The sequence below is a fragment of the Salvia miltiorrhiza genome, chromosome 8 (assembly GCF_028751815.1).
Source record: "Salvia miltiorrhiza cultivar Shanhuang (shh) chromosome 8, IMPLAD_Smil_shh, whole genome shotgun sequence".
NCBI lineage: Eukaryota > Viridiplantae > Streptophyta > Magnoliopsida > Lamiales > Lamiaceae > Salvia > Salvia miltiorrhiza.
Window position 1 is genome coordinate 51,543,952 of NC_080394.1, and position 25,837 is coordinate 51,569,788.

General features: G+C 40.8%; 2 protein-coding genes across 5 annotated transcripts; one reads left to right on the forward strand and one right to left on the reverse strand.

Annotated features, from left to right (window-relative positions):
* Window positions 1-356: 356 nt before the first annotated feature.
* LOC130998947 (protein ABIL1-like) lies at window positions 357-3,700 on the reverse strand. 2 transcript variants are annotated; one of them, XM_057924389.1, is made up of 9 exons: window positions 3,242-3,700; window positions 2,376-2,458; window positions 1,947-2,097; window positions 1,764-1,863; window positions 1,580-1,666; window positions 1,403-1,487; window positions 1,255-1,307; window positions 1,083-1,159; window positions 357-874 (listed from the first exon to the last, which is right to left on the reverse strand). In XM_057924389.1, exons 1-9 carry the CDS (start codon window positions 3,332-3,334, stop codon window positions 719-721), a joined length of 885 nt encoding a protein of 294 aa, XP_057780372.1. In that variant the 5' UTR covers window positions 3,335-3,700; the 3' UTR covers window positions 357-718. The 2 variants fall into 2 exon arrangements, with proteins under 2 accessions (XP_057780372.1, XP_057780371.1); XM_057924388.1 differs by having other exon boundaries at window positions 1,083-1,162; window positions 3,242-3,679.
* Window positions 3,701-21,602: 17,902 nt separating this feature from the next.
* On the forward strand, window positions 21,603-24,128 carry LOC130998949 (uncharacterized). Of its 3 annotated transcripts, none has more exons than XM_057924390.1 (4): window positions 21,603-21,860; window positions 22,341-22,579; window positions 22,810-22,958; window positions 23,531-24,128. In XM_057924390.1, the coding sequence occupies exons 1-4, from the start codon at window positions 21,682-21,684 to the stop codon at window positions 23,762-23,764; spliced, it is 801 nt and encodes a 266-aa protein (XP_057780373.1). In that variant the 5' UTR covers window positions 21,603-21,681; the 3' UTR covers window positions 23,765-24,128. The 3 variants fall into 3 exon arrangements, with proteins under 3 accessions (XP_057780373.1, XP_057780374.1, XP_057780375.1); XM_057924391.1 differs by having other exon boundaries at window positions 22,810-22,867; window positions 23,536-24,128; XM_057924392.1 differs by having other exon boundaries at window positions 23,536-23,740.
* Window positions 24,129-25,837: the final 1,709 nt, after the last annotated feature.

Genomic DNA, 25,837 nt, shown 5'->3' on the forward strand with positions numbered 1-25,837 from the left:
ACGAATCAGGATCTGGATGCAGGTCAACCCGGTTATATGGTACACCCTGTTGTATCCAAGACCAACTCAATGAATTTTACGTCCATTGATATATTATTATTAATTATTGAATTATTGGATTCCAACTACTTCATCATTATTTAAAGCATATATTTTATTACACTTTTAATCTAAATGTGATGTTTATGGACTCCTTTGATACATGTTCTTGATTTTTCTTTTCTTTTCTCTTGTTCATATTTTGTGATATAGAAAAGATCTCAAGTAAGCAGCAATAAGGTAGATAAATCACGTTTTGTTTTATGAAAATAAATAAATAATCAAATATTTAATCTGTATTTACCAAACACACAATATAACTCAATCAAAGGGCCCTTTCTATATATACTCACCAAAATAATTGAACGAACAATTACAATTACAAGAATTCCTCTATAAAAAAAAATACAATTACAAGAATCAGAAAGGAATACAAGTGAAAATATATACTTTCTGATTGCATGAATTTTTACAAGCCAATTTACAGGATCAGGTATCAAATATTCTGCACAAGAAAAATCATTTACTGTCATTGTTGGTTTATTCATCCACATAAAAAGCAGCAGCCTACATCAATTGAGTATAGACAGTTGGGGCAATTTTTTTTTCTTTCAGCAAGGCACAAGTATTTGGTGAAATCTGAAAGTTTCTATTTTGTCCTAGTTTCATGACAGATTCATCACTTCATCCTCGGGTTTGGTGTTTTTTGCTTGGTGAAGAATGCAGAAAGCACGCTCTTACTACGGACAGGGGGGTGAACGATCTCCTTCTGAGAATCAGTCGGATTATCGAATGACCTATGTTGAGTTAGAGGCTTGGGGCCCTCTGAATAATCCTGCAAAAATGAGGTTCTTTTAATCATGAGTGTTGCAATGGAAGATTGGAGAGATACATAACAACACCAGTGCACAAGGCAATTTCTGTAGGCCATCACCAACATTGTAATTATCATTTCAAGTAATAATCAATAAAAGAGTTGGAATTGTTCATCAGTTTATATGTATCAGTGAAATATTCAGAATTATAGGGAAGTTAGAAATTACTCGTCTTGTAACACCCAAGGTTTGCATAGCCGCTCTTGTGGCTGGAGCAGATCTCATCCGCTTACTCTTCTGACCATCTCCTTGAAAGACAATGAATTCAACAAAAGATAAGTACATCTGCAATCCTTCATCTACTTCTCGTATCTCAAACCCGAGTTTGGTCTTTACATACCTAACGAGTTGAATGCAGGAGAGCTTTTTCCAGCCACTTTTGCTTCATCAGTGCTGAAAAGGCAAGAGATATCACTTTTCTTGTACTCAAGCAACCTGATTCACAGATTCAACTAATTTTCATTTGATTTAAAATTTCCATGGCTAACCTCAGTATATCGCATGAGGAACCTTTCATGTTTGACTTGGTTGCCGATGCCAAATGCCAAGAAAGAGTTCTTGCAGCTGAAGCACCTGAACCAAAGGTGGCATTAAACCAAATTGTTAACATGCATGTTTTGCAGTTGCATACAAGTAAGGTCTGTTCGATTCGTAGAACCAGGCACCTGAAGGGTAATGACGCCCTTTCACTAGTATGGATTGCGTAGGATCTGTCTGCACATGTGGGCTGAAGTGGACCTTCTTGATGGAATCTAGCTTGGATTGGTGAAAGAAGACCGATATGACATAACCCAAAAATGTGCTTGATAATATTAACACGAGTACTATTCAGACTAGCCTTAATCTTACTTGGCAACATATAATGTTTGTGATGCTTTGGGATGATAGCTAATAACTGCTGTTGCCTGAGGCCTTCGTTATCCGTATATGTTTGACAAGTAAGAAGTTTCTTGGACAGAAAGAAGAATTTGCAGTCTCAGTAATGTTTTACTGTTATATGAATCTACAGCGGGGTGGTGCAGTGAGAGTTACCTGGTTCACACATGCAACTTTCAGATCGATGGATGAGATCTCCAGTGTCTGTTGCTCCACGATATCACTCAACTTGTAAGCAACCGTACCAAGGTGATCAACTGCATTGACTAGAGCTCTAACAGCATAATCCTTCATATTGTCCAGAAACCTTGTGAACAAGACAACAAATGGGTAATGTCCCCAGTCAAAGCAAATCGATACATTCTCTTTTGGCTCTTAACTTTATCAGCATTCAAAGGGACAAAAAATTGGGAACTCAAAGTCAACACATGAGTCCATCTTAATTGTCCAAGCAACATATAACCAAAGACCAATTTAACATACCTTAATATGAAAGCACATACAATGAACTCAGTCATGGTTCGTGGATTATCTCTAAGAAACGAGTTAAGACAAATTACATAAGTAAGGTGGCAGAAATCTCACATCTGCTTCTGCTCACTGTTGAGATACGACTTTTCGCAATACTCTGCTGCAGAATACAGTTGAGGTCTGAGGTTCTTCAGTTCCTAGGGAGAGGAAGACTATTTCAGTTAATACAGACGTTGTTGATATATAGAAGACACAGAATTATGTGCATAGATTATAGAGAATCCATCCTCAACATTCCAAAATCAATCAGACTAAGGAGAAATTTAAACGTTCAAATAATATATTTCAATTTTCAATGACACTGCAGTGCTGTTAACTCCTAAGCATAACTGGCAAATGATTTCAAAAAGGATGCCACAAAAATTCATGCTTCCAATTAGTTATTGCATTTGTAATTCACTATTAATCAGATAAACAAAAAGCATATATGCAGTAGAGAACACCTCGGAAATAGAAAAAAGAAAAGAAAAGAAAATAAAATAAAAAAGTTAATTTGATTAAAATCATCCAAACAGACTAATTACACGGAGAAGTGCAGGTCCTTGTTGAACAAGAACTTTTCAACAAATATAAACTCATATTCAAAGCTAGAGACCAACTCCTTCATTCATCAACATAAAGTGAATTAAAAAGAAAAAAGGAAAATCAACACAACAGATTTCACCAACTTTACTTAGAAACTTCAATCAGTGACAACAGATTGATCTAATACGATTAGCCTTTTCTTGTTTCCACAACAGCAAAAATAAAAATAAAATCAGTAAAAACTCCAACCAATCCAACAGTCAATCAGAAAATACCAATACAAACAGAACACGCATTTTCACACGCTTCATATAATCCTCCTAATTCCTAAATTTCACACAGAATTTCATCGAGAGAGAGAGAGAGAGAGAGACAGAAGAATCGAGCAGATTTACCTGTAATGCCGTGACGAAACTGATACTCTTGTCCACCGACATCTCATCAAACGCCATGGTTTGCTTCTCCGGTCGATCTTTCCCCGCCTCCATCAAACTCAAAATCTCACTCAAATTGTACAAAATTTTCAATCATATCATAATTTCATACACAAACCAAAAAATGCCTCATTCGATCTCCAAATGATTATGAAAAAGAAGACAATAATGAAGCGATTGTGGGAGGAATCAAGTTTATGAAAGTTGATTCAGAGCGACGCAAAGTATAATGGATTAATATAATCTGGAGTTGAGAAAATGAAAACAAAACAAGAAAAAGAAAATGTGCGCGTGTGTGTGGGAGAAGCAACTCGCAGTGAAACACAAGAGAGAGAGAGAGAGAGCGACGTCGTCGTATGGAGAAGTAGAAAGGTAGTTGAACTGGAATAGATTAGGGGGCCCACTGTTTGAAGTTTGTAGGGTCTTACTCTTTATAGACCACTGCCTAAATTCTCACAAGTTACCTACCTATCATTTATCCATTATTACGTTTTTCTTTTCCACTTTTACTATACAAATCTGCAAGAAATATTTTATGGTGCAATTTGGGTAAATTCAATCGAATAAAAATTAAAAATACCCCCATTTATTCAGTTGTAACAAAAAATGCCTATTCTTAATCAATATATTTGCACAGACAAAAATACTTATTGTTAAAAATGTAGATTGCCACTCGGACGGCAACCTGCTTTTTCGATCGACAAACTATTTTTTTAATTGAAAATTTTAATTCACTACGAGAATAAGTAGGTTGTCGGTCGAAAAAGTAGGGCGTCAACCTATTTTTCTGACCGCAAGCTCTTTTTTCTTACATTTTTCCTACACAATTGTACTTGTGTCAGAAAAGTGTAAGACTTTACACAAAAAATGATATAAAGCCATCAACATCTAAGGACAATTTCGACCATTCACTTTAATTTGGGCATAAGATCATTTTTTTTAAATGAACATTTTTAATTACAAGTTATAAATATAAGCATTTTTACCCATTAACATAATTCAATTTATATATAATGGAGTAAATATTATTCTTATTAATGTTGTTATAATCTATAAACTAGTAGCTAGTATAAAATTGACACATTCATATTTATGATTATCATACAAAAAAATTAATATTCTTGTAGCTTTGAAATAAAGTCAATTATACTTATTTCGTCCATAAAAAGTATATGATGTGATTTGGGACACGATTTTTTATAAATGATAGAACGTGTGTATCAAAAGGAGAACAAGATTATCAAAGTTAATTTTATTAGGTAATTAATAGTACTAAATAATTTGTGTAATGACTTTTTTTTATATATAAATATTGAATATGAATGGGGTTGAAAATATATAAATATATTTACCAAAATTTAATGAGCGAATGAATGGATCAAAATAGTTTTAAAAAAATGATTTTTATGAACGAAAGAGTAATATTTAAAAATATGTACTCATGAGTCATGAAATAATGTCTTATGTAAATTTGTGAAGGCAAAACGCGTGCACACGACACGATACTTATTCAAGCATACTATCTTAATGACCAGTCATAAATATTAGTAGTACTATATTTTTGGAATTATGGTCAATTTGAGAAATCAAATAATTTTGCTTTATATTTTTCTTAATTCACATGATTTTTTTATGTAGAAATTAATGAGAATTAATAAGTTGGATAACAACTAAATGGAAAACAAAAACAAAAGGATTTATTGAGTCTATCATCACATAATTTTTAAAATTATTTATTTTGAAAAAATGGTTTATTTTACTTTTTTTCAAAACATTACTAGCTTTTGAAAGCAGTTATGGTTGATTTACATAACACGTTCGGATCATCTAGCGCTAACTACTTTCGACCTAATACATTAAATTAGTGTGCAGCTCATCGAATTCTATAGAAATTATTTGATGTTATAATAATTTATAAAAGAAAGAAAGACGTGAAAATTATTATAGGGTTAAGGTACAAATCCACCCCTGAAATGGACACCCTAGAGCGTATCACTCCCCATTCTCAACCTTGGCCCAAATACACATCCAGAGTCCATAAAAAGGGTGCATTTAAACCCAGCGAGTTAACGGTCGTTATCTCTCTATTAACTTTTTTTAAAATTTTAAATTATGGATTTCGCCCCTTAAAACTTTTTCGGTCAGCCTTCGCCAGAACCCCGGCCTTCACCGCCATAAAAAAAACTCTTGGCTGCAGCTCCGGTCTCAACTCCTCCAGCTTCACCTCCCGTCGTGAGCGCTCCACCGGCACCAGTGCCAATGAGCTCAACCCCAGTGCCGACACCGACAGGTTCCCCCCTCTGTTGTGTCATCGTCGCCGTCTCCCGGGTAAATTAAATCGTGTATTTTGCCATTGAGGGGCGCGCTGGAGTAGAGGGACAAGCCAGAGATTTTTTCGTCGTCGCTCAAGATGACGTCAGCGGGGAAATTGCGGTCGATTGTGTCGGTGCCGATGGTGGTGAGCCACGACGCGAGGTTGGTCACCGACATTCTGTTGGCGTTGTCGTTGCCAACTGAGGATGAGACGAAAATTCCCCTTGAAACGGCGCCGTATGTGCCGATTGCGATGGGATCGAGGTAGTAAGGGGGGAGATCCCCTATCCGTCGCCGATTGGGATCGAAATCACGTCGACGCCACTTAGAAATTAAAAAAATAATAATAAGTTAACTTGCGTGTATACCCCCTGTAGTGGATAAAATCCGACTGACCAAAAGTCAGCGAAACCCTCGCCAGAGGGATCATCGATTCCTCTGCTCGGGGCGACCTCCCTGCTCGCCGCGATTCCTCTGGCGCCTCGCCAGAGGAATCAGCGAAGTCCTCACCAGAGGAGTCAGCGAAACCCTCGCCAGAGGGATCATCGAATTCTCTGCTCAGGGCGACTTCCCTGCTCACCGCGATTCCTCTGCTCGGGGCGACTTCCCTGCTCGCCGCGATTCCTCTGGCGCTTCGCCAGAGGAATCAGCGAAGTCCTCGCCAGAGGAGTCAGCGAAACCCTCGCCAGAGGGATCATCGAATTCTCTGCTCGGGGCGACTTCCCTGCTCGCCGCGATTCCTCTGGCGCCTCGCCAGAGGAATCAGCGAAGTCCTCGCCAGAGGAGTCAGCGAAACCCTCACCAGAGGGATCATCGAATTCTCTGCTCGGGGCGACTTCCCTGCTCGCCGCAATTCCTCTGGCGCCTCGCCAGAGGAATCGGCGAAGTCCTCGCCAGAGGAGTCAGCGAAACCCTCGCCAGAGGGATCATCGAATTCTCTGCTCAGGGAGACTTCCCTGCTCACCGCGATTCCTCTGCTCGGGGCGACTTCCCTGCTCGCCGCGATTCCTCTGGCACCTCGCTAGAGGCATCAGCGAAGTCCTCGCCAGAGGAATCATCGATCCCTCTGCTCGGGCAGAAACGCAACCCCTTTGCCCTGGCAGCGGCACCATGGTCAAACGGAAGTCACGGAAGATCGTTTCCTAAAAAATCGGAACCGCTAAAGGCTTCAAAGAACATTCCAACAAACCCTAGAAGGGCAGCGACTTGGAGAGAAAGAAATGAACGAGGTCAGGGATACGATCCCCCAAATATCGGAACGACCAGGGGTTAAGAGGACGTGCCAGCAAAACCCTAACCCTAGTCACCTCCTTGCAGGCCCATAACCTATATATACTACCTCATTAGCATAAAATGGGGGGAAGCCGTCATTAACACTCAGTCGGAGACTTACGATCATTCCCATTCCATCACATTCTCTAGCATTATTCTGCCTCTACACTTCCAGCCTTAGGTTTTCCGGTGATCAGATCAACCGGGACGACCCAACGGCCCTCGCTCATTGCTCAGTCATCTTCAACTCCATCGACTAATTCGATCCGATTCATTATTTCATTTACTTTCAATTACTTTCAATACGATTTTTACTACTATTGTTTACTGACTTGAGCGTCGGAGGCCCTTCCATCGACACCCCCACCGGTGCTCTTCGGAGGGCTCTAACGTTATTTGTGGTCTCAGGTTGCTAGTGCCCGTCGATCCTGACGTGACTGACGTCACTTCCGTGATTGTTGGATTCATCCCCCACAATTTGGCGCCCACCGTGGGGCCCTAGCAATCAAACATTCCCGACGAACAATCATCGAGTTCTACCATGAGTACCCAAAACGAACATTCCCGACGAACAATCAAACCCCCTGATCGGGCCGGGTATACCGGAAAATCATATGTCCTGCAAATACCAAGTTTAAGCCTAGGCAAAAGGGCATAGACTCAAACTGGAGGGAAAATGATAGATAATATCAAATTCTAAAGACCCTACTTACTATCACATAAAAAGAGTTCAATAAAGTTTCAACTACAGTTAGTTCATTCACCACCATCGCCATGCCCCAATCTCCACACCACCCCTAAAGTATCAAGGATGAAGGCCATATGAGCACAAGGACCGCCCCAACCCAATCAAGTAGTGTTAAGAATAATAAGAATGCATTCGTACAAGGGCGATTCAGTCAAATAAACAGGTACGACTCCATTGCCCAACATCATCTTTAAGAGCATGCTTGACCTTTACACTACCATGAATATTGTGATATTATTGACCGTGTTTCCCAAATGAGGTTTAGCTTCTACTTTTCATATTTGAAAGTCATCAACCAATTCACCCCCATCGGGGCTTATCATTTGTTATCATACATTTAAAGTGTTGGCTATGTTATCTATTTGCCCTTATTTTAGTTTATATATGATAAGCATGTAGTTCATATTGCCCCTATTCGCCCCATGGGGCTAAGTCCTAATTTATTACGCTTAAGGGTTATTACCCCCATCGCCCTGTTGGGGGCGACTCCTAAGTTTTTATATGAAAATTATTGTCCCTATTGATCCAATGGGGCCAAGTTTCAATTTATTACACATATGGGTATCGCCCTGTTGGGCCCGATTCTTAAGTTTTATATATGAAAACTATCGCCCCTATTGACCCTAAAAGGCTAAGTCCATATTTATTATAAGCAAGAACTATTGCCCTTATCGCCTCGATGGTCCCAAGTCTAAAATTATCATGCATAAGATTATCACCCCTATCGCCCCTAATGGGCTCCATAGTTCAAACAACTAAGTCTAAATGGGGGTGAATCATGACAATTAAATTTGATAGTAAAATTTAAGAGGAATCAGCGAAACCCTCGCCAGAGGAATCAGCGAAACCCTCGCCAAAGGAATCAACGAAGTCCTCGCCAGAGGAATCAGCGAAGTCCTCGCCAGAGGAGTCAGCGAAATCCTCAAAAAGTGGAATCAGAGAAATCCCCAAAAGGCGGGACCAGAGAAATCCACAGAAAGGCAAACACAGGGAGTTCGCCAAAGGAAGAGTCAGAGAAATTACGGCAACACCAGTCAACGAATGCAAAGATGTCATAAGGAAACCCTCAACCATATCAAAATCAGAGAAATCCAATCAGAGGAGTCAGCGAAATCATCAAAGAAGGAGTTAGCAAAATTTCTAAGGAAAAATTTCAACACTTTGATTAAAAGGATAAACACGCCATTTCACATGAAGGAAACAATCATCACATCTCAAAGCTCCAAAGACAAAGCGACAGAATGGCATCAAAGATAAATAAACGCAAAGTCAGATCAAAAAATGGGTGGATAATATTGACAACCAGAGGGGAAAAATCATCCCTCAACAACATCCACAGTGAAATTCAAAGTACTTACAGGTACAGCCTCAGCTTTGCTGAGGCGCTCCACTACGCTGGCAACGTCGTCGTCACGCTTGGCCACCTCCTCTTGTTCTTTTTCTCTCTCCTTCTCCAATGCATCATAATTATTAATGCACTGGATGGCCGCCCAGACTCGGGACTCCATCTGCAAAGAAATAAAGTGGGTAATGTCAGAACAGAGAAACAACTTTTGCCAGAAGAATGGCCTTCGCCAGAGAAATGGCTCTCGCCAGAAAAATCAAGAGGCCATGTGCCACGAGTTAGATCTCCTCGATGAGAAACGGAACAAAGCAAATATCAGACTAGCTTCCTACCAACAAAGCATCGCCATACACTACAACAAACATATCCGCACCCGCACATTTAAGCCGGGCGATTGGGTGTTACGAAAAGTGTTCCAGAACACCAAGGAATCAGGTGCGGGTAAACTGGCCCCGAATTGGGAAGGACCATATCTGATCACCAAAGTGATTGAACGTGGAACATACAAGTTGCGATCGACAGACGGACGTGACATCAACAACAGCTGGAACGCCATCCATCTCAAACAGTATCACGCTTGATCTCTACGCTTCTACTCTATTTCATAAGGTCTTCCGAGACCAACTCAATCTACTACACGTTTACTGACCTTTGCATGCAGGTCAGAGCTACATTCGGGCTTGATCCCTTACTTGGGTATTTAGGCAGCTCTAAGGAGCGCAACCCCCCTCCCCCTCCCCCTCCACACCCAGGAGAGAAAAACTTCAAATGTAAAAGGCGCAAGCCCGTATCACCCCGCATATACTACATTTAGCCTTAAGTTTAAACAACTAAGTCTAAATGGGGGGGAGAAAATTTTCATGTCAAAGGCACACGCCCATCTCACCCCGAACTTCTTGAATTTAGACTTAAGTTTAAACAATTAAGTCTAAATGGGGGAAAAAAAATTTCACATACAAGGCGCAAGCCCCGTATCACCCCGCATATACTGCATTTAGCCTTAAGTTTAAACAACTAAGTCTAAATGGGGGGGAGAAAATTTTCATGTCAAAGGCTCACGCCCATCTCACCCCGAACTTCTTGAATTTAGACTTAAGTTCAAACAACTAAGTCTAAATGGGGGGAAGAAAACTTCATGTCAAAGACGCAAGCCCGTCCCACCCCGAACGTCCTGAATTTAGACTTAAGTTTCAACAACTAAGTCTAAATAGGGGAGGAAGAACTTACATATACGAGGCACAAGCCCGTTTTCACGCAAAACCTGAGGTAAAGACCCGTCGTGTCCATCAGCGCAAAGAGCGCCTCTCCCAAACTAAAAAATTTTCGCTTCGCCAGAGAAACGACTATCGCCAGATAAATGGCTCTTGCCAGAGAAATGGCCTTCGCCAGAGAAATGGCTCTTGCCAGAGAAATCACACTCGCCAGAGGAACGACTCTCGCCAGATAAATGTCCTTCGCCAGAGAAACGACTATCGCCAGATAAATGGCTCTTGCCAGAGAAATGGCCTTCGCCAGAGAAATGGCTCTTGCCAGAGAAATCACACTCGCCAGAGGAATGACTCGTGTCAGAGAAATGGCCTTCGCCAGAGAAACGACTCTTGCCAGATAAGTGGCCTTCGCCAGAGAAATGGCATTCGCCAGAGAAATGGCTCTTGCCAGAGAAATCACACTCGCCAGAGGAACGGCTCGTGTCAGAGAAATGGCCTTTGCTAGAGAAACGACTCTCGCTAGATAAATGGCCTTCGCCAGAGAAACGACTCTCGCCAGATAAGTGGCCTTTGCCAGAGAAATGGCTCTTGCCAGAGAAATGGCATTCGCCAGAGAAATGGCTCTTGCCAGAGAAATCACACTCGCCAGAGGAACGGCTCGTGTCAGAGAAATGGCCTTCGCTAGAGAAACGACTCTCGCCAAATAAATGGCCTTCACCAGATAAACGACTCTCGCCAGATAAGTGGCCTTCGCCAGAGAAATGGCTCGTGCCAGAGAAATGGCCTTCGCCAGAGAAATGGCTCTTGCCAGAGAAATCAAACTCGCCAGAGGAATGGCTCGTGTCAGAGAAATGGCCTTCGCCAGAGAAACGACTCTCGCCAGATAAGTGGCCTTCGCCAGAGAAATGACCTTCGCCAGAGAAATGGCTCTTGCCAGAGAAATCACACTCGCCAGAGGAATGGCTCGTGTAAGAGAAATGGCCTTCGCCAAAGAAACGACTCTCGCCAGATAAATGGCCTTCGCCAGAGAAATGGCTCTCGCCAGATAAATGGCCTTCGCCAGGGAAACGACTCTCGCCAGATAAATGGCCTTCGCCAGAGAAATCGCACTCGCCAGAGAAATGGCTCGTGTCAGAGAAACGGCCTTCGCCGGAAAGATCACCAAAAGAGCGGGGAAATCTCCCGCCTAGGGGCAAATTTACTCTTATGCCCTCGACCACGCGAGGTGCATGTTTTAGCAACGAAATTACTATTTTACCCCCAACATGGGTTTATAAATAGCCATGAACGCGTAATCTGAAATCTACGCTATCTTTGCTTGCAACACTACAGCAATTTACTCTCGTGCTCTCAACAATCCAATTACCCTCTCTCACCTTTCCAATCAAACACTAGGTACAACTCGCGGTTCAACGACAACTCACCGATTAATTCTATATCTACTCATTTATGGCTCAACGCCACCGTAACGCCCATCGCCAGTAGATGCAATTTGGGCCTCTAAAAGAGCCGCAGGTCGAGGACGCCCAGCGTCATGTCACCCCGACCATTTAATACCACGTTTTTCCGGCTCACCTATTTCACGCGAATTGCCGGGAATCAAAGAAAAGGGCAACACCCTGCTCACTATGCGCACTCTATACAACTTAAATTTCACTCCATAGTTGAAAAAATTCCAACTATGGAGTGGGGGACAAACTGTAGTGGATAAAATCCGACTGACCAAAAGTCAGCGAAACCCTCGCCAGAGGGATCATCGATTCCTCTGCTCGGGGCGACATCCCTGCTCGCCGCGATTCCTCTGGCGCCTCGCCAGAGGAATCAGCGAAGTCCTCACCAGAGGAGTCAGCGAAACCCTCGCCAGAGGGATCATCGAATTCTCTGCTCAGGGCGACTTCCCTGCTCACCACGATTCCTCTGCTCGGGGCGACTTCCCTGCTCACCGCGATTCCTCTGGCGCCTCGCCAGAGGAATCAGCGAAGTCCTCGCCAGAGGAGTTAGCGAAACCCTCGCCAGAGGGATCATCGAATTCTCTGCTCGGGGCGACTTCCCTGCTCGCTGCGATTCCTCTGGCGCCTCGCCAGAGGAATCAGCGAAGTCCTCGCCAGAAGAGTTAGCGAAACCCTCGCCAGAGGGATCATCGAATTCTCTGCTCGGGGCGACTTCCCTGCTCGCCGCGATTCCTCTGGCGCCTCGCCAGAGGAATCAGCGAAGTCCTCGCCAGAGGAGTCAGCGAAACCCTCGCCAGAGGGATCATCGAATTCTCTGCTCATGGCGACTTCCCTGCTCACCGCGATTCCTCTGCTCGGGGCGACTTCCCTGCTCGCCGCGATTCCTCTGGCGCCTCGCCAGAGGAATCAGCGAAGTCCTCGCCAGAGGAATCAGCGATCCCTCTGCTCGGGCAAAAACGCGACCCCTTTGCCCTGGCAGCGGCACCATGGTCAAACGGAAGTCACGGAAGATCGTTTCCTAAAAAATCGGAACCGCTAAAGGCTTCAAAGAACATTCCAACAAACCCTAGAAGGGCAGCGACTTGGAGAGAAAGAAAGGAACGAGGTCAGGGATACGATCCCCCAAATATCGAAACGACCAGGGGTTAAGAGGATGTGCCAGCAAAACCCTAACCCTAGTCACCTCCTTGCAGGCCCATAACCTATATATACTACCTCATTAGCACAAAATGGGGGGAGGCCGTCATTAACACTCAGTCGGAGACCTACGATCATTCCCATTCCATCACATTCTCTAGCATTATTCTACCTCTACACTTCCAGCCTTAGGTTTTCTGGTGATCAGATCAACCGGGACGACCCAACGGCCCTTGCTCATTGGTCAGTCATCTTCAACTCCATCGACTAATTCGATCCGATTCATTATTTCATTTACTTTCAATTACTTTCAATATGATTTTTACTACTATTGTTTACTGACTTGAGCGTCGGAGGCCCTTCCATCGACACCCCCACCGGTGCTCTTTGGAGGGCTCTAACGTTATTTGTGGTCTCAGGTTGCTAGTGCCCGTCGATCCTGACGTGACTGACGTCACTTCCGTGATTGTTGGATTCATCCCCCACACCCCCCATTCTCGACCTTGACTCAAATACACCCTAGAGTCCATAAAAATGGTGCATTTAAACCCAGCAAGTTAACGGCAAGAAACAGCTGTTAACTTGCTGGGTTTAAATGCATTCTTTTGATGGGCTCTGGGGGTGTATTTGGGCCAAGGTCGAGAATGGAGAGGGTATACGCTCTATAGGTGTCTAGTTTAGGGGTGGATCATACAAATTACAAGAAGCCAAAGTTAGTAGAAGAAATGTCGGGGCAATGAGCTGTAGCTTCGGAGGTCAAGAAGTTGTTTATGCAACTCATAAATCTCCTAGCTTCAAAGATGTAATACAGTGCACAAGTTTTTAACAGGAACCATTGGGGATCTAAAATGCCTAATTAATGTAGACGCAGTTGCAGTAGAGTCATATACACAAATTTGATCACCAAATCAAACCATATACACAAAAAATCAACATTCATCAACGCAAATTCAACCAAATCAAACGACAAAAAAAGGCAATAAACAACAACTACAAATTTAGCCTCAAAAAATGAAGCAATGAATAAAGAAGAAGAAACACAACAAAGAAGAAGAAAAGTATCTTTCGTTGGCTGAAAAAACACAATGTGGCGCAAATCATTATTAACTAAGAAATTTATAGCTAAAAATCTAGGTTATAAGTTTCCATTATTAAACTTCTTTTCAAAAAAAATTCTTTCTATAGCTAACTATAATCATTTTGTATTTACAATGGCTGTGTAGGAATTAAATCAGGAAACTAAATTAATACTTACCATTTTCTAATGTTGCTCTAAAAGAAATACTAGATAGCTAGAACAAATATGTTGCAGTGAGAACGCATTGAGAGAATTTGCATCTTAACTTAATATGATCATGCCATGCTTAAGGCCTATCCCTTGACTATTTTCAATTGATTCCTTAATCACTGTTTTACATTGCATATTTAAATTTCATGCCACTTATATGTCTGACAAACATGGAATGACAACAAACTTATGTAGACATGAGAACAACTATTATCCTTTCACCAGAAGCTTCATCACTGGAAATAACCATAGACATGATCTGTAACTTCAAGCCTGCAAATACGCATAAAATTGTAGATTTAGCTTAGACTCTGCCCAATACTACCATAGCCCTGTAGAAAATGGCAGAATAATCAACTGGAAGGTTTTTACTCTAGAAACTAATTTGCTAAAATCCCCAAATTTTGAATATGCAGAACAATATTTCACAAAAATGCAGAGTTCACTAAATCTAAACCAAAAATCTGGAAAATGGAAATAAAAATCTAAGAAAAACCATTCATTCAATACAATGTGCAGAACCTCGAAATGATGACAAACAACAGTGTAATTTATTCGCAAAGATTAAAAACACCATGTTCATAGCAGATTCATATATCAAACCACGTAGAAAAATTAAAAGTACAACAAAACCCATATTTTGTTATCTTATACTCCCTCCGTCCCAGCTTTTAGTATCCAACTTTCCTTTTTTGGTCGTCCCACATTTTAGTATCCATTTCTATTTTTGGTAAAAGTAGGTGGGGCCCTTACTCCACTTTAATTATTTTAACTCTCACATAAAATGTGGGACCCTTATTCCACTCACAACACATCAATCACTTTATTAAAACCCGTGCCGTTCTCAACTGGATACCAAAAGCCGGGACGGAGGGAGTATTGCACAATGGCAAAGAACTCAACATACCTCTAATTATTAGTAAAAAGTTTCAACATAATTCAAACCCATCAAAGAGCAACAGTAAGGAATGAAGAAGGTAGAGAAACTGTATACACATGCACCAACCAAAGAAAGATGGAACTGAAAATAGAAATCATACCGTCAGCGCGTAACTGATGTTGGAAATGGATTGAGAAGCACTTTAAATTCCTCAACGGCGAATTTCGAACTACAATACAGAGAAAGAAAATGAATTAAACCACTAACAATTAAATAAAGCTAAAATCTGATTATTGACGTAGATGTAAAAAATAGAAGAAAAGTACTTGTTCGCCGTAAAACTCAATGCGACAAAAAAATTAATCATTACAACTAATGAATTTACAGCTAAAAATGTAGGTTATAAAGTTTTCATTGTTAAACCTAAACCCTAAAAATTGGCTGATATGATATCGATTGGTAAATTTTTCCAAATTTTTTTATATTTCTAAAATTGAGCACTAATCATAGTATAATGTAATATTTCCGAACATAATAAATTTTCATTAAATTGATTGATTATTGACGAAGAGGTAAATCTTTCTAAATTTTGATCTTTCTAAAATTGAGCAGCAATCATAGTCAAATGTAATCTTTCCTTTTTTTTGAGGCGCAAATGTAATATTTTCTAATAGAATACTTACCATGACAAAATCGCGGTGGGGGAAAGGGAGGTGGCAGATCACGGCATACTGGGCGGCAAATCACGGTGAAGGGTCGTGGCAGGCTCCACGCCAAGTTCCCAGTTAACAATATTGACACAATATTGCTTCAACCCTCATTCGTTCTTACGTTTGTGTCCATTACGGGCCTTGGAACACCCCTTTGGATTCATAAGTGTTTCAATCGAAGCGGCCACACTTCACACTTATATAGGTAACTCTTAACTCAAGCATCCTGCTATACTTGTCCTCATTGAGGAATTCTAGAGTTATTAAAAGTCAAAGACTTAACCTCACCACATGCAGGTTTCCGAACACTCACTGTTCTACAAGGAATAGACAACTCGAGTGTTCAACACACAATTTCTCATAGCTTAGATGTCCCATTGAACCAAGTTCTTGGGATCCTCCAGTCATCATGGTTGGGTATCCACTATGATCATCTTTAAGATGTGGATTTCAAACCCATTTCCCCTAACAGTCTATACATTTGATCTCGATGGATACTTTTAGTCAACGGATCGGCTATATTATCAATTGATCTTATATAATCAATTGTGATAACACCACTCGTGATCAAATGTCTCACGGTATTATGGTGTCGACGAATATGTCTCGACTTACCGTTATATAAATTATTTTGTGCTCGTCCGATAGCAGCTTGACTATCACAATGAATTATTACGGACGACACAGGTTTCGACCAACATGGAATATCCTCGAGGAAATTTCTAAACCACTCGACTTCTTCACCAGCTTTATCCAAAGCTATGAATTCAGATTCCATGGTCGATCTAGCAATACAAGTTTGCTTCTTGGATTTCTAAGACACAGCATCACCTCCCACAATGAATACATATCCGCTCGTTGAGAACGAGTCTTTGGCATCAAATATCCAATTTGCATCACAGTACCCTTCAAGTACAGGGGGCTCCCTAGTATAATGAATTGCATAGTTCTAAGTATATTTCAAATATCTCAAGACTCTTTCAAGAGCTTTCCAATGTTCATTACTAGAATTGGCTGTAAAGCTGCTCAACTTGTTGACCGAGCATGCTATATCGGGACGAGTGCAATTTGTTAGATACATCAAGCTCCCAATAATCTTAGCATATTCTATCGCATCAACAGGTTCTCCCTTATGTACATTCAAATGTACATTAGGTTCCCATGGAGTCTTAGCTATTGGCTTGTCAAAAGCATTGAACTTCTTTAACACTTTCTCAACATAGTGAGTTTGTGTTATTGCAATACCATCAGGCTTTCTTAGAATTTTAATTCCAAGAATTACATCAGCTAAGCCCATATCTTTCATGCTAAAGTTCTTACTTAGCATATTTTTCGTTTCTTGAATCACTTGGGAATTACTTCCCATGATGAGCATGTCATCTACATAAAGACAAACAATAACATAGTTGTTATTAGAATTCTTAATGTAGACACAATTGTCACACCCATTGATTTTAAATCCATTTGACAACATTACGCCATCAAATTTCAAATGCCATTGAAGCGGTGCTTGCTTCAATCCATATAAAGACCGTTGGAGTTTGCATACTTTGTGCTCTTGCCCAGGTACTACAAACCCTTCAGGTTGCTTCATATATATCTCATCTTCCAACTCGCCGTACAAGAATGCAGTTTTCACATCCATTTGGTGTATCTCGAGATTGTGCAAAGCAGCAATAGCGAGAAGCATCCTAATAGATGTCAACCTAGTCACAGGCGAATAGGTATCAAAGAAATCATACCCTTCTTTCTGCCTGAAACCTTGAACGACAAGTCGGGCTTTGTACTTATCTATAGTACCATCAGATTTGTACTTCTTCTTTAGGATCCATTTGTATCCTAAAGCTTTACTTCCAGGTGGTAGATCTACTAACACCCAAGTATGATTCTGCATAATGGAATCAATTTCAATATCTGTGACTTCTTTACATAGAGCTGCATCAGAGCCAGATAAAGCTTCTTTGATGGTCACCGGTTCGCCATCTAACATTAAGACAACATAATCCGGTCCATAGACCTTTGCTTTTCTAACTCGTTCCCCACGTCTTGGTTCTACATCCACAGGTTTAGACCTTGGTCTTTTCCTATTAGGTGATATAGGATTAGAACTCGTGGCATCATCTACTTGTGTAGAACTGCTAGCTATGTCTAAAGGTTTAGAACTTGTAGCTTCACACTCAACTCCATTGTTTGAGTTAGATACAACCTTATCCTTATTGGGATAGATATTTTCAAAGAATATAGCATTCCTTGATTCTATCGTTGTCCCTACATGCATATCGGGTATCTCCGATTTGTGTACTATGAAACGATAGGCACTGCTATTAAGTGCATAACCAATGAAGATACAATTCACCGTTTTAGGTCCAATTGTAACTTGCTTTGGTAAAGGAACTTCTACCTTAGCTAAACACCCCCACACTTTGAGGTATTTATACGAAGGTTTTCTTCATTTCCATAGCTCATAGGGAGTTACGTCTTTCCCTTTGAGTGGAATATTGTTCAAGATATAGTTGGCCGTTAAGACAGCTTCCCCCCACATGTTCTGGGGTAATCCTGAACTAATCAACAAGGCATTCATCATCTCCTTAAGAGTTCGATCCTTGCGTTCAGCAACGCCGTTAGATTGTGGTGAATAAGGAGTCGTCGTTTGATGGATTATACCACTTTCGTTGCATAATTTAGCAAACGGAGCTATATATTCTCCACCTCTATCACTTCGAACCATCTTAATTCGACATCCAAGTTGATTCTCGACTTCATTTTTGAAGTTTTTAAAAGCTTCAATAGCCTCATCCTTACTTTTCAATAAGTAAAGGTAACAATATCTTGTGCAATCGTCTATAAAAGTGATAAAGTACTTCTTACCACCTCTAGTTTGCACAAACTTTAAATCACAAACATCGGTGTGAATTAGTTCTAATGGTTTAGTGCTCCTTTCAACCGATTTAAACGGTAACTTAGCCATTTTAGCTTCAACACAAACTTCACATTTCTCTTGTGAGTTAAAATCATCAACTTTTAGTAAATTCATTTTTACTAGTCTTTTTATAGCATTTAGATTAACATGTCCAAGTCTACAATGCCATAAATCGGAACACTCAATCAAGTAAGCAGAATAAGTAGATTCTTTCTTATTGATAGTTGCCTTGGCAGGCTTACAAGCTCTCACGCCAAGTTTGAAAAGCCCTTCGGAGGCATAGCCTTTCCCAAGGAACTTTCCCCACTTGCGAATTACAACATAATCAGCTTTGAAAAATAATTCAAAATCTTTCTTAGTGAGCTTAATGCCCGAAATCAAATTCTTTCAGACGGTGGGAACATGTAGCACGTCCTTCAAGGTGATCTCCACGCCTGAAGTGAGTTGAAGAACCACATCTCCCATGCCAAGGACTTGAGAAGTCCGCTCGCTAGCCTTCATGATCGTCTTGTTTTCCACTTCTTTGTAGTTGTGGAACAACTCACGATTGATGCAAATGTGGACGGTAGCGCCGGTATCCACGAACCAAGTATTTGGGCTATCAACATGATTCACCTCGAAAATCATCGCAGCAAAGTCGTCTTGGTTTCAATCGTCAAAGTCCTTCTCGACGTTGTTGACGTTGTTCTTTACCTTCTTCCGTTTTGGCTTGCGGCAATCCTTAGCCATGTGACCATGCTTGTCACAATTGAAACATACACCCTCAAACTTTGATGGTTGGCTACCACCTTGCTTCCCTTTGCCCTTGTTATTGGGGTTAGGACGACCACGCTTGTTGGAAGGACCGCCTTTCTCGGTGAGATTGGCCTTTGCATCCATCGGCGCTTTGCCCTTTTGATCACGACTCCTCACGTGATCCTCCATTTGAAGCTTTGACACCAAGGTTTCCACGGACATCTCCGAGCGCTCATGCTTCAAAAGGTTTTGAAAGCTCCTCCAACTAGGAGGCAACTTCTCTGTCACGACCGGACTTAATTAAGGATAATTAAACTGGGAAACCATGACTAAGGGAGGGAGATAAGAAGCGGGAGTAGGAAAGGGGAGTGAATAAATAGAGAAGGATCGTGCGTTTTCATTGATAACGAAGGAAACATATATATATATATATATATATATATATATATATATATATATGTCGAAGGTTTAGTTGCAATGATTAAATAAAACTAGTAAGTTCGGATATCTCCGACTTAGTCAGAATAACATAAGACTTCTTTGAGTACGCAGCGGAAGTAATAAGGTTTCTGATTACATGTATGAAGACATGTACCCAAGAGTTTTTCAAAATATATAACATCGAGACAAAAGAAGATCCCGCTCGTCACTTCATCACCATCGGCTACTACTCAACCTGCACATTTAGAAATATATGCAGGGATGAGTACAAAGGTACTCAGTGGGCACATATGCCTATAATGAAATATAACATGCTTTGTAAAGTTGTAAATTGTCATGCCATCATAAACAGTACAGCAAGTGGGTTTTTCGCTAAAAAGGCCCAAGCTTACTAAATTCATTTGTGATTCTTAAAGTTCGTCTGATCAGACTAAGTTCTCTTGTAATCTATCATATCTGGAATTGCGTGCCGGAGAGGTGGCCACCTCTCACAGACACTTGATCGGCCAACCCGCTCGATGACTCACGGTCACACGTGTATACTAGCCCTGGCAGGATAACTATCAACTGCTCAGGACCCGAATTCGATTACATAACACATCAGATAGATATCATACCAAAATTGAAACATTTATGGCAAAACAACAGTTGAAATAATTTTCAGTTCAAAGATTTGGAACGGAATAACTTGTTCAATTGTAACATTAAACTCATTTGATATATATGAAAGTAATGCCCACCTGATAGAAACTTTATGTGGTACAGTAGCTCCTTGACTGATTATTAATCTCGTGCTTGACCTTTATTACGAGAGTATAAATAAGATACTGCTCGAGCAAAATCCTCAAATAATGAGAATACGAAATTAACGATGCATGATCCTCTTATGCATGAATTATTATTCTGAGATAATAATCGGGGAAATTCTATTGTTAATCCAGGCTATCGGATTTAAACAAAAGTTACGTCTCGTCTCATGTAGCTGGATAATTAACTAAAATTAATCTGTTCTCTTCAGGGTGTTCTAATTTGCCGATTAAAAGTCTCACTCGAGGTTATTGATAGAAGATAAATAACTAATTCGGTCTATTCGCTGTATAACCTCGTAAAATTTACCCGGACTCGAGTAGGAAAAATAGTAATACTATAAGTTTGAATAATTAGAAGGCCCAACATAAGGCAGCCTAATAATTAATTAAGTAGAAGTGGGCTTGAATAATTAATATGAAAGGCTCAATTGAAATAATTCATTGGCTTAAGTAATCAAATAAATCTTGGCCCAGATGAATAAATAAATGAATAGTTGGGCTAAGTTAAATAAAGTATGCAAGGCCCAGCTGCAATTAAATGGCCTTCGGCCCAAAGAAATAAGATAACAAGGGTCCAATTCAAGGATTAGAAACAGCCCAAATAAAATAAGGTCTGTTGGGCTCAAAGTGAAAGATTCGGCCCAGAGAATCATATAATTCAGCCCAATTGAAATAAATAAAGGCCCAATTGAATCTCTCTCTCTTTCATTCTCAAATCAGTCGAGAACTTTCGTCTTCTCCCTCAAACATCAGTCGCGGTCCCTCTCTCTCAAAAACAGTCGAGAACTTCTCTCCCTCTCCTTCAAAATCAGTCGAGCTCTCCCTCTCAACAGTCAGTTAGGGTTTCAGCCGCCTCTGCTCCGACCGGCGTCGGCTGCCACCGAGCCTAGGCCCGGCGTGGTCGCACCCGCTTCTCTCTCCTTATCATCGAAAATAGTCGGCCCCTCTTTCTCAATAATCAGTCTCGGTTTCTCTTCACGGAGGGGTTCGCCGGCGCGGCTTCAGAATCAGGCGAGGTCGACGGCCAGACGAACCTTCTCCCCTCGTCTCACTTCCTCCTCATGTCACGACTTTGAATTGCAGAACCAATTTGGCGCCGGCAATCGGCTGTTCCGACCGCAAAAACCGCCGTTTTCTAGTATTCATGGCGGCATCTCAGGCAAGAAACGCTGGGCTGCCGATAATCAATCTTCTCCGGTTAAAAGGAGTGTCCATTTTGCAGCAATTGCATTTGGAAGAGAGGCTGCTGCGGACTTCGTCTGAAAACTGGTGCATCATCAACGACGGAACAACCCGCCCCACCATCGTCATGGGTGTTTCAGGGTCAGTAATCCGAAAATCTTGTCCTTTAATATAGTTCCCTCTACTTAATGTTTAATGTGCTTGCTGTTTTAATAAGCAGTTAATTCAATTGGATTTTGCTTTGTAGATGGGTTAAAGCACAATAAATTGTTGTTATTTTTAGGTTTGAGATCAATCAGATTAGTCATTCAATCTTCACAAGCATCTAGTTCTTTCTATTTCCCAACTAATTCCGTCTCGATTTAATCTAATTACAATTGCCTTTTGCGATAGTTCTTAGGAATTTTATTTGGGGAGGCTTTAAAAAATTATGATGGGGTTTTCCCAGAATGGCTAACTTGGTGATTGAACTAGTTCTGATAATTGCCTTCATTCTTGAGCTGCTGCGTGGATTTGGTGGTTACTGGTTTGTTATTGTCTTGTTGAAGTTTTAAGTTTGATGAAATGATATCGAGCTAGAATGCAAACAAATTGATGTGCGCGGAAAAAATATTCTGATAGGAAACCTAAGGAACTTCTTGAAACTGATGCTGTTCTAAGAGATGAAATTCCAGTCATCCGAAGGTTTACAGGAGGTGGTACTGTTATTGTTGATCAGGGCACTATTTTCGTAACGTTTATATGCAACAAGGATGCTATTCCAGGTTTACAATCATATCCTCGACCTATCATGTCATGGAGCAGCCTAATATATAAGAACATGTTTCAAGGAATCGGGGAGTTTGGCCTTCGAGAGAATGGTACGTATATATAGTACCCGGCCTCTATCATATGATGGTCCCTGCAGTCCTATAACTAGATGGTAATTGTCTTGAGTGAGAAGGCACTAGGTAGATTGATTCAGTTCCAATTACATCAATGTATCAAATTCTATAAAATGAAGAAAATATGAATATGCTCAGTTTGTATATCTCTCAGCAGCATTAAGTTATGAATTTGATATGCTCCTTGCACTGCTCATTTTTAACAGATTACGTGCTTGGCAACCGCAAATTTGGTGGAAATGCTCAGTCTATTACCAAAAATAGGTGGGTTCACCATACTTCCTTTTTATGGGATTATGAGGTCAGTAACATGGGTTATCTCAAAATGCCAACACGAGTTCCTGAATATCGACAGGTGGGGTTATACTTTAAAACATTTTCCATTCATCCCCTAACAAAGCTGTTTCATTTAAGCCATTCTTGGATTCTTCAAATCTCTGTAGTCTGTGTAGATCTCTTCATGATTTTGATGATTTATGCCTCTCATAATTCCCTTGGCTATTTTTGCATACTATGTAGAAATGAGTATGTTGCCTATAGAGTTATATTTTTAACAATGCCTATAGAGTTATATTAGATTTTCAGAAACTACTCATTTTTTATGTATTTTCCCTTGGAAATTTCAAATTTATGACTTCTGCTAAGAGATTTGGATACTGTCTAAGGAGGGTACTTGGACTGATAACTAATGTTGCGATATTTTGGGGTCACTCGCAATCTATTAAGTCCAGGCATTTTTCCAGTAACTGGAGCTAAATTGTAAATTTGTAATGTTAATTAATGATGATGAATGGAAGATTGATTATGCAGCTTTCGTGTTTGCATCTATGTTGCTAGATCATTTGCTAACTGCATTGAAAACAATAGTGTAACCCTGCTGTGTGAATTTGAGTTTGACAGTAAATTTGGCTTGTTCTTTGTGTTAAGGCCAGGAATCATGTGGAGTTTATATGCCGCTTGAAGGAGTTCATGTCAAGGTCAGATTTCATTAATGGAACCACGGATGGAGTTGCTGCCTATTTTTCATTGAGATCACCCGATGCAGACGATATCCAGAATCATTCCTCTCAATTTGAGCCTTCCAGTAAGCTATTAACTCGACAGGAACTCAGAGATGAAGCCTCTATTGAGCTCGTAGGTACCATCTCTCAGGCGTTGTGATATAAAGCACTGGGGGATGAGGTGAGGCTCAATCTTTTCACTGAATGTATCTTAAAAATAATTTCTATGGATTTTAACCTTTCTTTTAAGTTGGGGGATAGAGGGATTGAGATTAGTAGTATGATCATCCACCCTTATAAAGAGGGAAAATACCATTGAGATACAATGCTAAGGTGTATGAATTTTAACCCTTGAATGGTATCACACTAGATTCCTTTATTGTGTTGTGGCACTTCATTTTGGATTTGCTTTTGCTTCTAGATAGTTTAGAAGGCCCACACAATTTCATGTCCCAAAACTTGGCTGAGACAATACCAAGAATGTTATTAGTGTGTTTTGTTGAATTTGAAAATTTCTTGAGATATTTTTGGCAGCATCTCCTATATCTTCCACTTGTGCAACGAGCAAGATTGTTACTCAACTATTATCTATCTTTTATATGTTAAAAAGATACGTATTTAATATTTGCAAACAATTTTAATACTCTAAATATCTTTTAAAAAAATAGCACCTAAATACACGAACTTTGGGTTCATTTTAGTTTTTCCCACGAATTTTGAAAGTTGAAAAAAATACATAAACTTTGATTCATTTTGTTTTTTCCCACGAACTTTGAAAATTATCAAAAAAATACACAAATTTTGGCTCATTATATTGTTATAAAAAATAGGGTTAATTACGCCAAAAATTATGAACTATACCCCAATTTTCAACTTTTCCATGAACTTCTTTTTTTATCAAAAATTTCCCGAACTTAATGATTTGAACAATTTTTCCATACTTTTTTCTCCGGTGAAGCTCCGGGCTGACTTGTCGCCTATCTGGTAATATAGAGCTGACGTGGCGTCTATTTGGACTAAAAATTGACACTTGAAAAAAAAAAACAAAAAAACAAAAAACCATTCTCTTTCTCCCCCCCCCTTCCATGTTTGGCGAACACCACCGTCCCACCAGATCCGCCGCCCCCTCTCTCTCCACCGCCCACCGCCTTCCCTCCTCCATGTCCGGCGAACTCCTTCTCCATCTCAGAAACAGTTACACATGTATTCTCTTCGTTTGCACGGTGGTGGTCAGGTTGTTGTCCAATCAAAGCGTAGAGAGGCGTAAGAAGGTGGGGGATCTGGAGCTCTGCGGCGACAACCCTATGACTGCACAGAGGGGGTAGGGTTTACAGAAGAGTAGAGCATAGTAGAGCAGAGTATAGAAGAGTAGAGCATAGTAGAGCAGAGCAGAATAGAGCGGCGTTGGCTCTTCGCCGATGGTCGTCCGAGGGCAGAGCAGAGTAGAGTAGAGCAGAAGAGAGTAGATCAGAGCAGAGTAGAGTATAGCAGAGTAGAGAAGAGTAGAGCATAGTAGAGCAAAATTGAGCGGCGTTGGCTCTTCGCCGATGGTCGTCCGACCGAGAGAGCGAGAAAGGAGGGAAGAGAGAGGGCGAAAGCAGATCCGGCGCCCCAACCTTAATTTCGTCTCCCCCATTTCCCCCACCCCAAACCCTAATTTCACCTCCTTTCACCCGCCGCCGCAGCAGATCCGGCGCCCTTGCCGCCGCCCACCCCCTCAGATCCACCCCTCTATCTAAAATCGAAGAGACATCAATTGTTGCGATAAGGTTAGCGTCCGACGCCGCACGAGAACGGGCAATAGCAAACCAGCACCGCGCGAGGTCGCTGTTGTAAACCAGCACGTCGCTGCACTGCATCTCCGGCACTGATCCTCCGCCGATTTCCTCCGCTTTCGCCTCCGTCGAAATTAGGGCTCAGAAAGGGGGCTGATGTTGAACGACGTCGTTTACCTCCAATTAAACAACGTTGTTTCAATTCTCCGTCGGCGATGCCATATCATATATCTGGTCACTTAAAACATGCCATGTCAGCTATGAATTTGGGGATTCTTGAAAGTTATGGAAAAATTGTTCAACACATTAAGTTCAGGGAATTTTTGATAAAAAAAAAAGTTTATGGAAAAGTTGGAAATTGGGGTATAGTTCATGGTTTTTGGCTTAATTAATCCTAAAAAATAATTCAAATAATTCTTATTTATTTTTCAAAACGATGTCGTTTTGATTACAAAATA